At 37.4% G+C, this 13,915-nt stretch overlaps 1 protein-coding gene across 1 annotated transcript; it reads left to right on the plus strand.

Moving 5' to 3' along the window:
• The first annotated feature begins 12,501 nt into the window (after positions 1-12,501).
• On the plus strand, positions 12,502-13,101 carry LOC149240338 (uncharacterized). Its single transcript, XM_089370142.1, has one exon. The coding sequence runs from the start codon at positions 12,502-12,504 to the stop codon at positions 13,099-13,101; it is 600 nt and encodes a 199-aa protein (XP_089226268.1).
• Positions 13,102-13,915: the final 814 nt, after the last annotated feature.

Raw genomic sequence — 13,915 nt, forward strand, 5'->3', positions numbered from 1 at the left:
CAAAACCTGTTCGAATTAGAGACTAATGTCACAATTGTTTTTAAATCGGAACCTAGTATTCTACTTAAACGTAATGAGCCTGAATTTTGGGAAAACAGATTGAAGCATTTTACAAGTTTTTGGCTCCTTGAAGATGACATCAAGGAGTTTGTTAGGAGGCACCCACTTATATTAAAAGCTTCCATGGATAAGGTGCAGAAGGACATGGACTTGTTTATGCATACTGTAGGGCTTCCTGCAAAGTTTCTTTTTCATATCCTCTATTTGTGTCTTGTTATAGCTTGGAGTGTAGGATGAAGCCCCGCCATACGGTGTTGAGTGCTCTTAGTGCAATGCAACCTTCCAAGTGCCCTCCTAGTCTCCTTCCCTCACTTTGTTTAAGTGAGCAGAAGTTCCTCGAAAAATATGTCCAGTGCATTCCTCATGCCAAAAAGTTACTTGAAATGTACAGTGGCAAGCCTGCCCTCCTCTAAAAGACTAGATATTCGGGTTCTGTTTTGGTCAGGATTAGAGGGTTAGATTGTGTTGTGTTGGTGTTATTGATTGAAAGAAGTTTGAGAACATTAACCAAGGGATCATCAGTGTGTTATGATCCAGTGCCATGATCCCTCTAGCCCACATGAGTAATGAGTGGGAACTAGTATATATAGAAGATAATCATGAGACAATGAGTGGGAACTAGCATATATAGAAGATAATCACGACACAGTCAGTTCCGGTCTGGGATCTTGTTTTGGCCAATTTTTTGTCGCACCACAATCACAATCAACATGCACTATTGAAGGATACTCAGTTGTGATTGATTTTAATTGAAGGATACTCAATTGTAATACAATCACAAAGAATGCATCAGGTAACACGTTTTTGAATGATGAAAAAACTCTCATCACCAGATAATCTGTTTTTTGCGAGTAGTTTTGCAACGATCATGTATTGCTTTCTCCCTTTGAAATGTGATGGGTGTTAGGATATTTCGACACATAGGAAATAGTTAAGTATAACTTGGTCTAGTGTAGAGTTAGGTAAAGTGTGTTTCCTTACTATGTACTTTTGTTACTTACAATCTGACGGTCATGATATGTTCCTAGACATGAAGTAATCTAACGGTTCATTCTCTCCTCGGTATTACTGACACTTAATCCATGGCTTAACACCCGATTAGTCCATGATCTCTATTTAAAGAGCATGGAGGGTCATTTCTAGGGTGACCGTTCATGAGAGAAGCTTATGTAAATTTTCTTTCTTTTATTAATAAATTGCCTAAAGTGGCCGCGTTGGCTCAGGCCATGGACTGTTTCCCTCTTTGAGGGTTTTAACCACGTCAAGAATACTGGTGTATTGATCTGTGATCTGTTTGTGAGCAGTGTCCTTTGGTTTTTTGACTGAGGAAATTACCCTGTAAATTCCTACATGGCATAAGAGCTATTTGAGGGCCGCATCTATTGGCGATCCAAATCAGAAGCTCGTATAACTGCATCCGATTGTCGTTTCCTATATCTACTATTTCTAACCGCTTTCAGGCTGAGAGGACTGCTCTATTGTGATAGGAGCATTTGTCATAGTGAGGAACCCCTTTTGTTTCACGCAAAAATGTTTCCGGTAGCCCTATCTACGTCATTTTTAAGATTTGGAGGTATACAATGTTTATTTGCAGTTTAGTTATTTTCTCTCTATTTATTTCGGTTTATTTATCTCTCTGTTTTTTATTACCGGATCTATACCTTTCATTTCTGCGTATGCTCTTTGCCCCGAGACTCTGTGCGATCTGCGAAAATCAGAAACAGAAAGGAAGGATTTTTCTCATGCGTATTCTCTTTTCGGTTGTGCCTTAGAGTGATCTCGAAAAATCAGAAACATTGAGGAAAATATTTAGTTTCCGACAAAAGCTAACTTCAAGCCATAAGGTTTGGTTTTTTTTGTATGTCCATATTGGGTTGTGCGGTTTTTGTTTTTGTAGGCAAAAAGAGTTTTTTCAAGTAAGCACGCACCCCAAAGCTTCAGTGACAAAAAAAAAAACCCGTCCTCTTTTATAAAAATTACTAACCTTTTAAACTAGTTCACTTGGTCCAAAGTTACTTTATGAGAATAGATGTCTTGAGTTCAAATCTTTCTTTTTGTTGAGTTACTCTTTCAAAAAACACATGTAGCTTATGTTTTAAAGTTACTTTATGTAAAAGTGTTCTCACCCATTATAAAAAGTGAGTCACTTATAATTCCAAATCCTCTTTATCTTTTACTTAAGTTACAATTTAGTGGGTAGCTCATAAAGTACCATTGTAAAAGTGACTTTCACTTATTTATAAAAGTAGGTCACATAATTTTTTTTAAAAGTGAGCTAATTAGATTAAGTTTGGAAAGGGAGAGGATTTTTTTTTTTAAATATAACATTATCATTCATTTCCGCACATTCACGCACTTCATCGACATCTTCAACGACTTTTCCTCAAAAATCCATAGCTTCTTCATCCGGAAGCCGTTTTTTTTAATCGGCCTAATATTTCGAGATCTTTCCATTGGAACACTTAGTTTTAGCATCTACAGCTTCAGTTTCTGTTAAAATGGAAAGTTCATGCCAGGTTATTCTTGACAACACCAACTACTTCCAATGGTGATCCTACATTGAGGATTTACTTAGAAGTAAAGGTCTTTACAGAATAGCCTCATGCCAAGAAACTAAAGCTAAAGATGAAGATAAGGCAGCCAAATGAGAAAATAGGCAAGATCAAGCATGTGGGTTGAAAGGGATGTCTATTTCTCCATATCTTAGATTCCATATCATAGAACTTGATACCCGTAATGAAGGAATGAAACAACTCACTAAAGTTTTTGGAATTAAAAATGAAATCAGATCCCATCAACTCGAAAATGAGTTGCTTACGTTGGACCCCAATAATTTTTCTTCCATTGAAGATTTTTTGTCCAAGTTCAAGACCCTTAGACTTCTCTTGGAAGGTGTTAAGGTTAAGAAATAAGATGGTAGCCTTATCTATTCCATTCTTACTAAGTTGGGACCATCCTACTCTGTGTTTGTTTCCACCTTCCATTCTACTAGAGAAGCCTTTATTTCTCAAGGACAAGACTGCAAATCCCCCTCTTTTGATGCCTTTTGTGATTCTTTAATAAGAGAACAAGAAAAAATCTTACATCTTGGTCTTCTTAATCTTGGAAACTCTTCTAAGAAAGCATTAGCTACCCAACAACAACCAAATTCAAAGAATCCTAAGAAGCAGTATCCTAAAAAGAATGGTCCTAAACCATACAAGGGTCCTAAGCAATTTCAGTCTCAAAATGAAAAATCAATTCAACAAAATGATAAGGAAAATAAAAACAAAGGGAAGAAGACTAATAGACATTGCAACTTTTGTAATGGAGATGGCCACTTAGAATCCAAATGCTTTAAGAAGATGGAAGCCTTGGAAGCAGCAATGAAGAAGCATAACATCCATTTGGATCATTCTTCAACTTCAACTTCATCTTCAGGAATAACACTTTTTTCATGTGGTTGTCAAGCATCTCGGTCTGGTTATGCACTTAATGTATCTTATTCTTCTCATTCTCATGAGTGGCTCATTGATTCTGGATCTTCTTATCACATGGCCAAAAACAAAGCCATGTTTTCTTCTTTAAATGATTGTAACACCAAAAATATATATGTTGGTGATGATAGATCTCTTAGTGTTGTAGGGACTAGAACTATTCATCTAGACAATGGTCAATTTAATGATGTATTATGTGCTCCAACCTTATCCTGCAACCTTCTATCTGTATATCAGATAACTCATTTAGGTGAAGGTAAAATCGTTGAATTTTCACCTCACGATGTTGTAATTAAGGACCTAAGAGATCCTAGATATATTTTAGCTACTAGCATTGCTGATGATTCTACAAGGTTGTATAAGTTTAACAACTTTGGGTCATCAACACTTCCCTCGGTATTTGTTGCTCATAATGATGAAGTGAGCAAACTTTGGCATGAGTGATTTGGTCACTTAAACTATCGCTCCCTTCAAAATCTATGTAAAGAAAATATGGTGACAGGTCTTCCTATGGTATCTTGCAGAGATGGTGTTTGTTCCGGATGTGTACTTGGAAAACATCATTGAGATAATTTTGGAAAACGTGCCTCTTGGCATGCCTCAGCCCCTTTACAGCTTGTGTATAGTGATTTATGTGGTCCACTTCTAGTTGTTTCATTCTCTGGCTATAAGTATTTCTTAACTTTCATTGATGATTTCTCCAGATGCACTTGGGTATACTTCTTAAAACTCAAGAGTGAAGTATTTAACATGTTCTTGGCCTTTAAGGCCTTTGTTGAGAAACAATCTGGACATCAAATTCTTAAGCTAAGATCTGATAATGGTGGAGAATATGTTAACAACAAATTCATCAACTTTTTCACTGAGCATGGAATTAAAATGCAACACATTGTTCCATATACTCCACAACAAAATGGTATAGCTGAAAGGAAGAATCGCACCTTAAAGGAAATGGCTAATTGTATGCATCAATCTAAAGAACTTGGTCCTAATTTTTGGGTAGAAGCAATTAACTGTGAAAATTACATAGTAAATCGCACTCCTACTAAGGTTTTAAAGAATATCACTCGAGAAGAAGCATGGAGCTCAATTAAACCATATGTAAGTCACTTTTGTGTTTTTGGAAGTGAAACATGGGTCCATATTCGAGATGAGAAACATAAAGCTTTAGAACCTAAGAGTGAAAAATGTATTTTTGTTGGATATTCTAAATATGTCAAAGGATATAGAATTATTCCACTTAAGTCCAAAATGTTATCATTAGAAGAGATGTAAAGTTTGTTGAAAACAAATCGGCTTACGAGCCTAGTTCGGTGGATGTGCCACCTCTCTCTATCCCTTCGACTTATGAAAGCATTTCTTCTTTAGATGATGACAACAAGGATGAAAATCCTCCCCCACCTTCTCAGGATCCTCCTTTAGCTCCTCATCTTCCAAAATAGGTCCGTGCTACTCGGGATGAAGCAGGTGCTCTTGCAGGTGATCCTACAGATCAACGGCGTACACGTTCTCAGTTCGATAGAGCCTCTTATTTACTGGCTCAAGCTTTAGTGAATCATGATCCTGCCACCTTTGCAGAAACCTTAGGCCATCCAAATTGGGACACAACTATGAATGAAGAATATCATTCATTATTGGCAAATGATACATGGGATTGTTCCTCTTCTAAAGGGAAGAAAACTTGTTAGATGTAAATGGGTTTACAAAACCAAGTTTTGACCAGACGGAAAAGTTGATAAACATAAAGCTCGTCTTGTTGCTAATTGATTTTCAAAAGTTGAAGGCATTAACTATACTGAAACCTTCTCCCCTGTTGCCAAAATGAACTCTATTCGCCTTGTTCTTTCCCTTGCTACCTCTTTCAAATGGGAAGTCCATTAGATGGATGTTAAATCTTCCGTCTTGCATGGGGACTTGCATGAAAAAATCTATATGGAACAACCTCTTGGCTTTATACAAATAGAATCTAACCTTGTATGTCGGCTTAAGAAATCCATTTATGGTCTCAAGCAAGCCCCTCAGGCTTGGTATGCCAAATTGGATAGCTTTCTTTTAGATACTGGCTTTTCTAGGTGTCATTCTGACAATATTGTCTACACCAAGAAAGTGGGTAAGTCTCTTATCATTCTTGTTCTTTATGTTGATGATATTATCCTTACTGGTAATGATCCCAAACTTATAAACCATGTGAAGTCTAGTCTTAAAAAGTAGTTTGAAATGACAGACTTAGGACACTTGCATTATTTTCTTGGTCTTCAAGTATTGCAATCCAAGGAAGGTATTTCCCTTTCCCAGTCCAAGTATGCATGTGATCTTCTACTCCACTTTCACATGGAAGATGATAAGCCAACCCCTTCTCCCTTTCAGTCTGGAGCCAAACTTTCAGTCATTTGTACTTCCCTTGAAGTTGATGCTACCTTATACTGCCAACTTGTAGGAAAAATTTTGTATCTGACCCATTCTCCTCCTGACCTTTCTTTTGTTGTTGGCCTTATTGCTTGATTTATGCAAAACCCACATGAAAGTCATTGGAAAGAAGCTAAAATAATACTTCATTATGTTCAAGTTACAACTGAGTTTGGGATTCATTACAGTGCAGAAGCATCTCCTCTATTGGTTGGTTTCATTGATTCTGATTGGGCTGGTGACCTTGATGATCAAAAGTCTACTGTAGGTTATGTCTACACTCTTGGTTCTAGACCTATTACATGGGATTGCAAGAAACAAAGTGCCATTTCTATTTCTTCAGCAGAAGCAGAGTATCGTGGCGCCGTAGAAGCTAGTAAGGAAGCCTTGTGGCTTCGTTAGATCCTGTCAGAGTTTGGCTTTCAGCAGCAACATCCGACTACACTTTGGTGTGATAATCAAAGTGCGATTCAACTATGCAAAGATCCAGTCCAACATCATCGCAACAAACACATTGAAATACACATGCACTTCATCATAAAGCTCATTCATGACCATGTTCTTGAAGTGCAATATTGTTCAACCGATGATCAAGTTGCATACATCTTTACAAAGGCTCTCACAGAGGTGAAGTTTACTAAACTTCGATTTATGGTTGGAGTTCAGGAAGTTGTCACCAAGGGGGGATAGACTCTAATGGCTCCTTCCTTCTCCTATTGTGTCATATTTGTACATCCTTCAATCCTATCCCAAGTTGTTCTTAAGGGGGGATGTTAGGATATTCCGAAACATAGGAAATAGTTAAGTATAACTGGGTCTAGTGTAGAGTTAGGTAAAGTGTGTTTCTTTACTATGTACTTTTGTAACTTACAATCCGACGGTCATGATATGTTCCTAGACATGAAGTGATCTGACGGTTGATTCTCTCCTCGGTATTAACAACACTTGATCCATGGCTTAACACCCAATCGGTCCATGATCTCTATTTAAAGAGCATGGAGGGTCATTTTCAAGGTGACCATTCATGAGAGAAGCTTATGTAAATTTTCTTTCCTTTATTAATAAATTGCCTAAAGTGGTCGTGTTGGCTCAAGCCATGGACTGTTTCCCTCTTTGAGGGTTTTAACCATGTCAAGAATAATGGTGTATTGATTTGTGATATGTTTGTGAGTGATGTCCTTTGGTGTTTTGACTGAGGAAATTACCCTGTAAATTCCTACAATGGGATAGATGTGAAATTATGACTGTTTGAATCATGGTTAACTTGTAAAAGGAAGTATTCAAATCCCAAATATAGGGACCTTAAAATTTTATGTGTTTCTACAGTAGCATGATATGATTGTTTCCAGATCTACTATATCTATGAGACTTAGCTGGAATTAACACATTTCAAATCTAAGCTAAAAATTGGACACTAGTATGCACACTTTCTCTCTATGCCTTGTTAATGGTCTCTGTTTCTTTGCTTGGGAAAAAAGTGTGTGGTAATGACTTTTACTATTGCTATTGGTATCAAACACCATTACTAGTGGTAATGGAATGCGATCCATTTCACTCATGCCTCTTGTAAAGTAGAACCCTAGCCACTAATCTAAAACATAACTTCTGATGCATGATTAACTAGGAAAAAAATCATTGGCACATTCCGTCATCCCAATCTATTTGGCTGCTCACTTATCCTTGGTCCTACATTGATAGGAAGTTTGTCAAAATTTTGTTACATAGTGCCTTCCAAATAGCCACTTGTTTTGGATGGAACCTTATCTCTAGGGAAAGAAGCAGACCAGATGACTCCCTAGACAGAGGAGGGATGGGGGCTATTTATATGTTTGGTCTTATAGGGTTTAAACTATTTGTAAATGCTTTCTTGTTGTTTTCTTTATATAATTTTCATTTTTCAGTGCAACATCTACAGTAAGGTGTGCACATCTAAGAGGATCTATTGCATAATTGCTTTTCCCCTTGGGATATTGGCAAGAAGCATGCTAGAAGCCAAATGGATCAGAATCAGAAACCTCAGATTTGAAAAACTTGGTAAGGAGTTAGCAACCATTCTTATAATAGTTCAAATTTGCTGCCTTTTGCCCCTCATCACTTGGTTGATCTTTAGGACCCTTTTTTCGAAATGGTATGAAAGTTAATGATGAGATTCAACATTTTAATAAATTCAAAATTTCACCTGTCCAACACTAATCATGCCATCTTTGTTGCCAATGTTTTTTTTCAGATATTTTCAATTGGTCAAGCTAAGAAAGATAGTGAAGAAAAAGTGAGATTTTTCATTATAAAAAAGCTCAGGCTTTAGAGTAGGGATATCTTGGGTGGATGCTTCTATGGGGTCTGCTTGGGCCTGAGCCTGTGAGGATAGGTTCTTAGGAAAGTGTTACTGTCTTATCTACAGTTAAAGAGTTTATTTTATCAATAATTTTTTTGAAGATTTCTGTAATCTTGTTCACTGCCACGCTTCCCAGGTTCTATAATTTCTTTTACAATTCTTGTTATGATAATTTTAAGTTAACGTAAAACCAGACTAGTGCTCTAAATTTGTGTTTTGCATAGTAAAAATTATTGTTGTTGTAGTTCAATCTACAACTGCTATCATAATGTTGTTATTTCAAGAACAAATTTTTATGTACTAGAGATCAACATGTTGTTATAGAGATATTAGTTTGTTGTAGATTGACTTAGCTGGTTTGGGCTTGGCTTTTACAGCGATAGTAATTGGCATGGTAGTGCCGTCTTTGAGTCCATAACAGTTGGACTCATAACGCACGATAACTCATCCATACCATATCTATGAAGTGGACTTCATAGACATATCAAGCACAAATTATCTCCTTTGATGATAGGCATGCTAGAGATGATGTTGACATGCAACAACCCATATCACTAAACTAGAGAGATTTCATGTGTTGTCCCACCTCAATTTCCCAATACAAGTAGGCATGGACCACAATATGGGATTGTAAATATTTGCATTGCATCAACACCTTGACAAATGGCTTAACACTAAACTTAGACATGTCTTAACCGAATAAAGTGTTTTCATAGGGTTTATTCTAGCATTGCCACAATATTAAATACAACCATGCATTAGGTGGTAACATCCCACTAAGCATTTAGATAACTTTTCTATTAATTCTATTTAATATTTACTATAAGAATACACCTGCAACGTTAGCATCTAGTGAGGACCAATATGGACAAATGGAGAATGAAATAGAGCCGTAAACTAATTTCTGGAGACACCAAAATTGGAAGTACTCAGTGCTTTAACAACCTACAGCTTGCTATAGCTTCTTTTAGTTAAAGAGGGTTTCTTCTTTTATATATTTCGTAAAGTTTCCAAATTTACTTTTTCTGTGTCATTGGTAAGTATTTAACCCTTTAACAACCTACAACTAGCTATAGCTTCTTTCAGTTAAAAAGTGTTTCTTCTTTTATATATTTCTAATGTGTCTACTTTTACTTTTTCTGTGTCATTGGAAAAATTATTTTTTCCCTATTAAGGAGATATAACAATGTATTCTTTCAAAGAATAAAAAAAACATATGTTGATCTTTAAAGTAGAAATCAAATATACATAGCTTGTGTTTGTTCAAAACTCTCAAACGACAAAAATAGTTCTATAATTTACATATCTCCATAATACTATGTATTATCCACCATTAACAACATCTTCCAGCTAGGTCTAAAGACTGTCACTATAAAAACATATAATAGAATCTGAAGAAACTGAAAATAATCCAGCTACATCCAATGCAACTCTCCATTCAAATCTGTTTTTTAGGAACATATAGAGAGAGAGATATGCATGCCCCTCCACTTCTTTGATTTTCATCTTGCCTTCCTGCATCTTTAATGCTTTCATTGATAACATGTCTGCGTTACCTATATATGTGTTAGAATGACATAAATTCAAATTGTGATCTTCCCTTTTTGATTTGTTTTGTAGTGTACCTAGGAGGATAATATGGGGTACCTAGTGGAGGTACCTAAGGGGAATAATAAAAGATGTTTAGGTGCTTAGCAGTTTGTATCAAAGCACTTTTTTGGTCCACAAATGGGGCATAATTTTTTTCTATTTTATAGGTTTTCAGAGGAACAAAAGAAAAGAGGGTTGCGACACTTCGATCAATTTCTGTAGCTTTGCTGTAAAATTTGATAAAAACAATTGATATCTGAGTTCCTCTCAGAAAAACTTCTGATTTCAAAAGAAAAGAATCATCTCAATTGGAGTTCGGGAGGTCAAGATATCATTGATATGAAATCAGATATTTCAGGGTTTTTTCATGACAACTGTATAGACCGTGGAGCTGATATCTTGTGATAGGTTTCTCAGATTGCCATCATATCAACAACATTGGATATAGGATTTTCATAGGTTTTATTTGGTATATTATATGTTGTGCTTTCGATCAATATCCTCTATGTTATAGCCATGAAATTTTTTATTCTCAAGACCTAATGGACCTAAAAAATGCCAATGCTAATGTTGATGAAAGAAATCGACCATATTTTATTGGATTTAGATGATGATTGTGATGACCAATATATGGACATTTGTCATTTTTGGGATGATAATTATTTTCACCTGCCATTTGATGACTCTACTCCACCTTATGAAGAGAACATCTGTTGAATTTTCTTAAGCCCGATAAACAGACAAAACATTTCTTAGTAAATTCCTTTCGGTAAACTAAATTAAACTGCAGATTATTAGGCGATTGGAGATACTGCGTTGGAGGATGGTCGAGAATGAGGGTTAGGGTTTGAAGTTGAGCAGCCGAGAGCAGACTAGAATCGAAGACCAGGTGCAAGGGAGGCCTACTACTCTAGTGCTTGATCAAAATCCCAGATTGCAGATACGGGAAAAGGATAGGAGGTAGAAAACTGAGGGATCTGACGGTGAAATGGTAGCCGAAGCGGGGAGGGGAGAGATCCCCTCCTATAGAAACATAACAGTAGGAGAGTCAAGCAGAAATGGAGCACAAAGCGGAATGGGGAAAAACACCAGAGATACTCCGGTCATGGGAGCCCGATGGCAAGCTGGATTAAGCGGCAGGTGTCTCCCAAGGGCATCGAAGAAACCCAGGTTTGTAATCCTGAACAATAAACTTGAAGAATACAGAAGTTATATGAGAGATCATGCTTTAATCTGTAAGTTCGTAGGTTTTTGGCCGTCTGAGAAGGATCTGTCCAAATGGATACAATATAGATGGAAACCTAAGGGGCATATAGATTTAAAATTGGGGGCAAAGGGTTTTTTCACAGTTATATTGTCCAATATGGAAGATAAGGAAAGAATTTTTGAGGGAGGACCCTACTTTATGAATAATGTCGGTTTATTCATGCGGCACTGGCAGGACTGCTATAACCCAGACAAGGAGAAAATGTTAGCAGCACCTATCTGGATCAGACTATTCGGACTACCAATGGAGTTTTGGGACCCAGAGATCCTAGAAGGAATAGGTAATACAATAGGGACATTTGTTAAAGTAGCCGAGACCGCCAAAAGAGGGAGATACACATCTTATGCCAGGATATGTGTATACATGAATATAACAGAACCGCTTCTGGAGTTTATCGAGTTAGAATATCATGATGAGGTTTGGCAGCAACCAGTGGATTATGAACACATCCCATTTCGCTGTAGAAGATGCCATGAATACAGCCACCTCTTCAAACAATGCCCTTTAAATACTGCAGAGGGATCAACCGAAAAGAAAGAAGAAGAGAAGGAGGCAACAGAGGTAAACAAAGAGACTGAAGAGGGATTTAAAGAAGTGCCCATCAAAAGGAAATCTCTAAAAGGATCGCTCCCTCTGCAACCACCTGTTAAAATAATTCCATTGGAAAATCTAAACGAGTTTAAGGCCCTTCAGGAAGAGGAAATGGAGATGGAAAAGGAAGATAGTGATGAAGAACCTATGGAACTATCAAAAGAAACAAAAGAACACGATACAATTCAAATAAATATGGAACAAGGAGGGGTAGAAGTGAACATGGACTTGCTAAAAGATCAAACTCAAATGGAGGTAGATCCACAAAAAGATAGAGGAAGCGAAGAGGAACGAGTAATGAGGAGACTGTTACAGGAATGGAGGTATCTAGATGAGAGATTTATACCTAAAGAACAAAAGCAATTATATAAAGAGATGTTCCAAAAATACAAGGAAAAGGTAGGAGTAATTATGCCAAGTCAACCAGAACAACTAGGAACGCAAGGGACATAGAGTATTGGAATGGGCAGTACTGGCAAAGGAGGAAGGAAACGTGGTAGACGTCCAATGAGTGAGACTATCCAAGTGGTAGGGGAGATGTTGGTGAATTCAGGAAGAGTTATACCTCTCTCAGAGGTATTTCAACAATCACCCAAATTATTAAAATGATAATCGCAAGCTGGAATATCAAAGGTCTCAATAGTAGGGGAAAACAGAGATATTTGAGAGACAGGTTGAAAAAATATAAACCTAGTATAATGATAATTCAAGAAACCAAGATTAGCACTCAGAAAATGGAAGAAATAATGAGAAGATTTAATACTCACTATGAGATAATGGGGCAGGATGCGGCAGGCAGTGTAGGAAGTCTAGCAGTTCTGTGGAACCCAGAGGAAGTCCAATTTGGAAACTGGGTCAGCTTCCCTCGAATTATTTCAGGAACCTTTAGAATGATAGGTTCATTGGAATGGATAATCCTCACAGGGGTATATGGCCCACACCTATCAGGCGAGCGCAGAAGCTTTCTTCAAAATATGAGAACAATCCGAAGGCTGTTCCCGGATATGCCATGGATTGCAGGAGGGGACTTTAACATGATTACAACCCTAACGAAAAAACGAGGAGGATTGAGAAGAGCAGACCAAGACATGGAAGCTTCTGGTGACATGATAACGGAGCAAAGATTGGTTGATGTTCCCACAATAAACGGGATCCACACATGGAACAACAGAAGAGGGGGAAATAATCAAATTGCATCGAGATTGGACAGATTTTTAATATCTGAACAAATCATAAATAGAGATATATTCATAGAATCAATGATCCTTCCAGCAATGGGCTTAGACCACTGGCCAATCAAGCTAGAAATTGACATTAAAATGAACCCAAAAAAACGCCCTTTTAGGTTTGAAGCTTTTTGGCTTAGGAATCAGTAGTTCATGCCAAAGGTGGAGGAGTGGTGGACCCAGAGCCAACAAAGAGGACGAAGTAAGATGCAGACTTTCTAACTAAAACTAAAAGAACTCAGAGAAAAAATTAAAAAATGGAACAAAGATGAATTTGGGAATATATTCAAGGAGCAGCAACGATTAGAACAAAAAATGAGAACACTGCAACAAGAAATTATAACAGAGGGCAGAAACGAGGAAAGAACCAGAGAAGAGGGCACAGTGATAAGCCAAATTGAAGAACGAAGAAAACAGGAAGAGATATTATGGAAGCAAAAGTCTCGAATAAACTGGCTCTGTGAAGGAGAAAGGAATACGAAGTTCTTCCACCAAGCCATGATCCAGCACTGACAAAGTAATAGAATATTTTCTATCAAAAACGAGGAAGGGAAACGCATAACCCAGCATGAAGAAATGGAACAGGCTTTAGTTGGGCACTTTAAGGACATCCTTACAGAACCTCAAGTGAATAGAGAAGAGGCTATAGGAAGGATAAGCAATGAAATCCCAAGAATGATCACTAGAGACCAAAATTTAGCTCTTATGAGGGCAGCAACCCTGGAGGAAGTGGAGGAAATAGTGAAAGGGATGAAAAGAAATAAAGCCCCAGGACCAGATGGATTTACAGTGGGATTTTACCAAGCAGGCAGGCACTTCCTAGGGCAAGACATCCTGGAGGTGGTAGAGGAATCGCGCAGACACCAGAAGGTATGGCCTGGCCTAAACTCAACCCTTTTATCTCTTATTCCTAAATCTACTCATTCAGAAACTGCTCAAGGTTTTTGACCCATTTCTCTTTGTA

Source organism: Pinus tabuliformis, chromosome 8 (genome assembly GCF_031772625.1).
Source record: "Pinus tabuliformis cultivar Carrire ecotype Pingquan chromosome 8, CPIR1, whole genome shotgun sequence".
NCBI classification, from domain to species: domain Eukaryota; kingdom Viridiplantae; phylum Streptophyta; class Pinopsida; order Pinales; family Pinaceae; genus Pinus; species Pinus tabuliformis.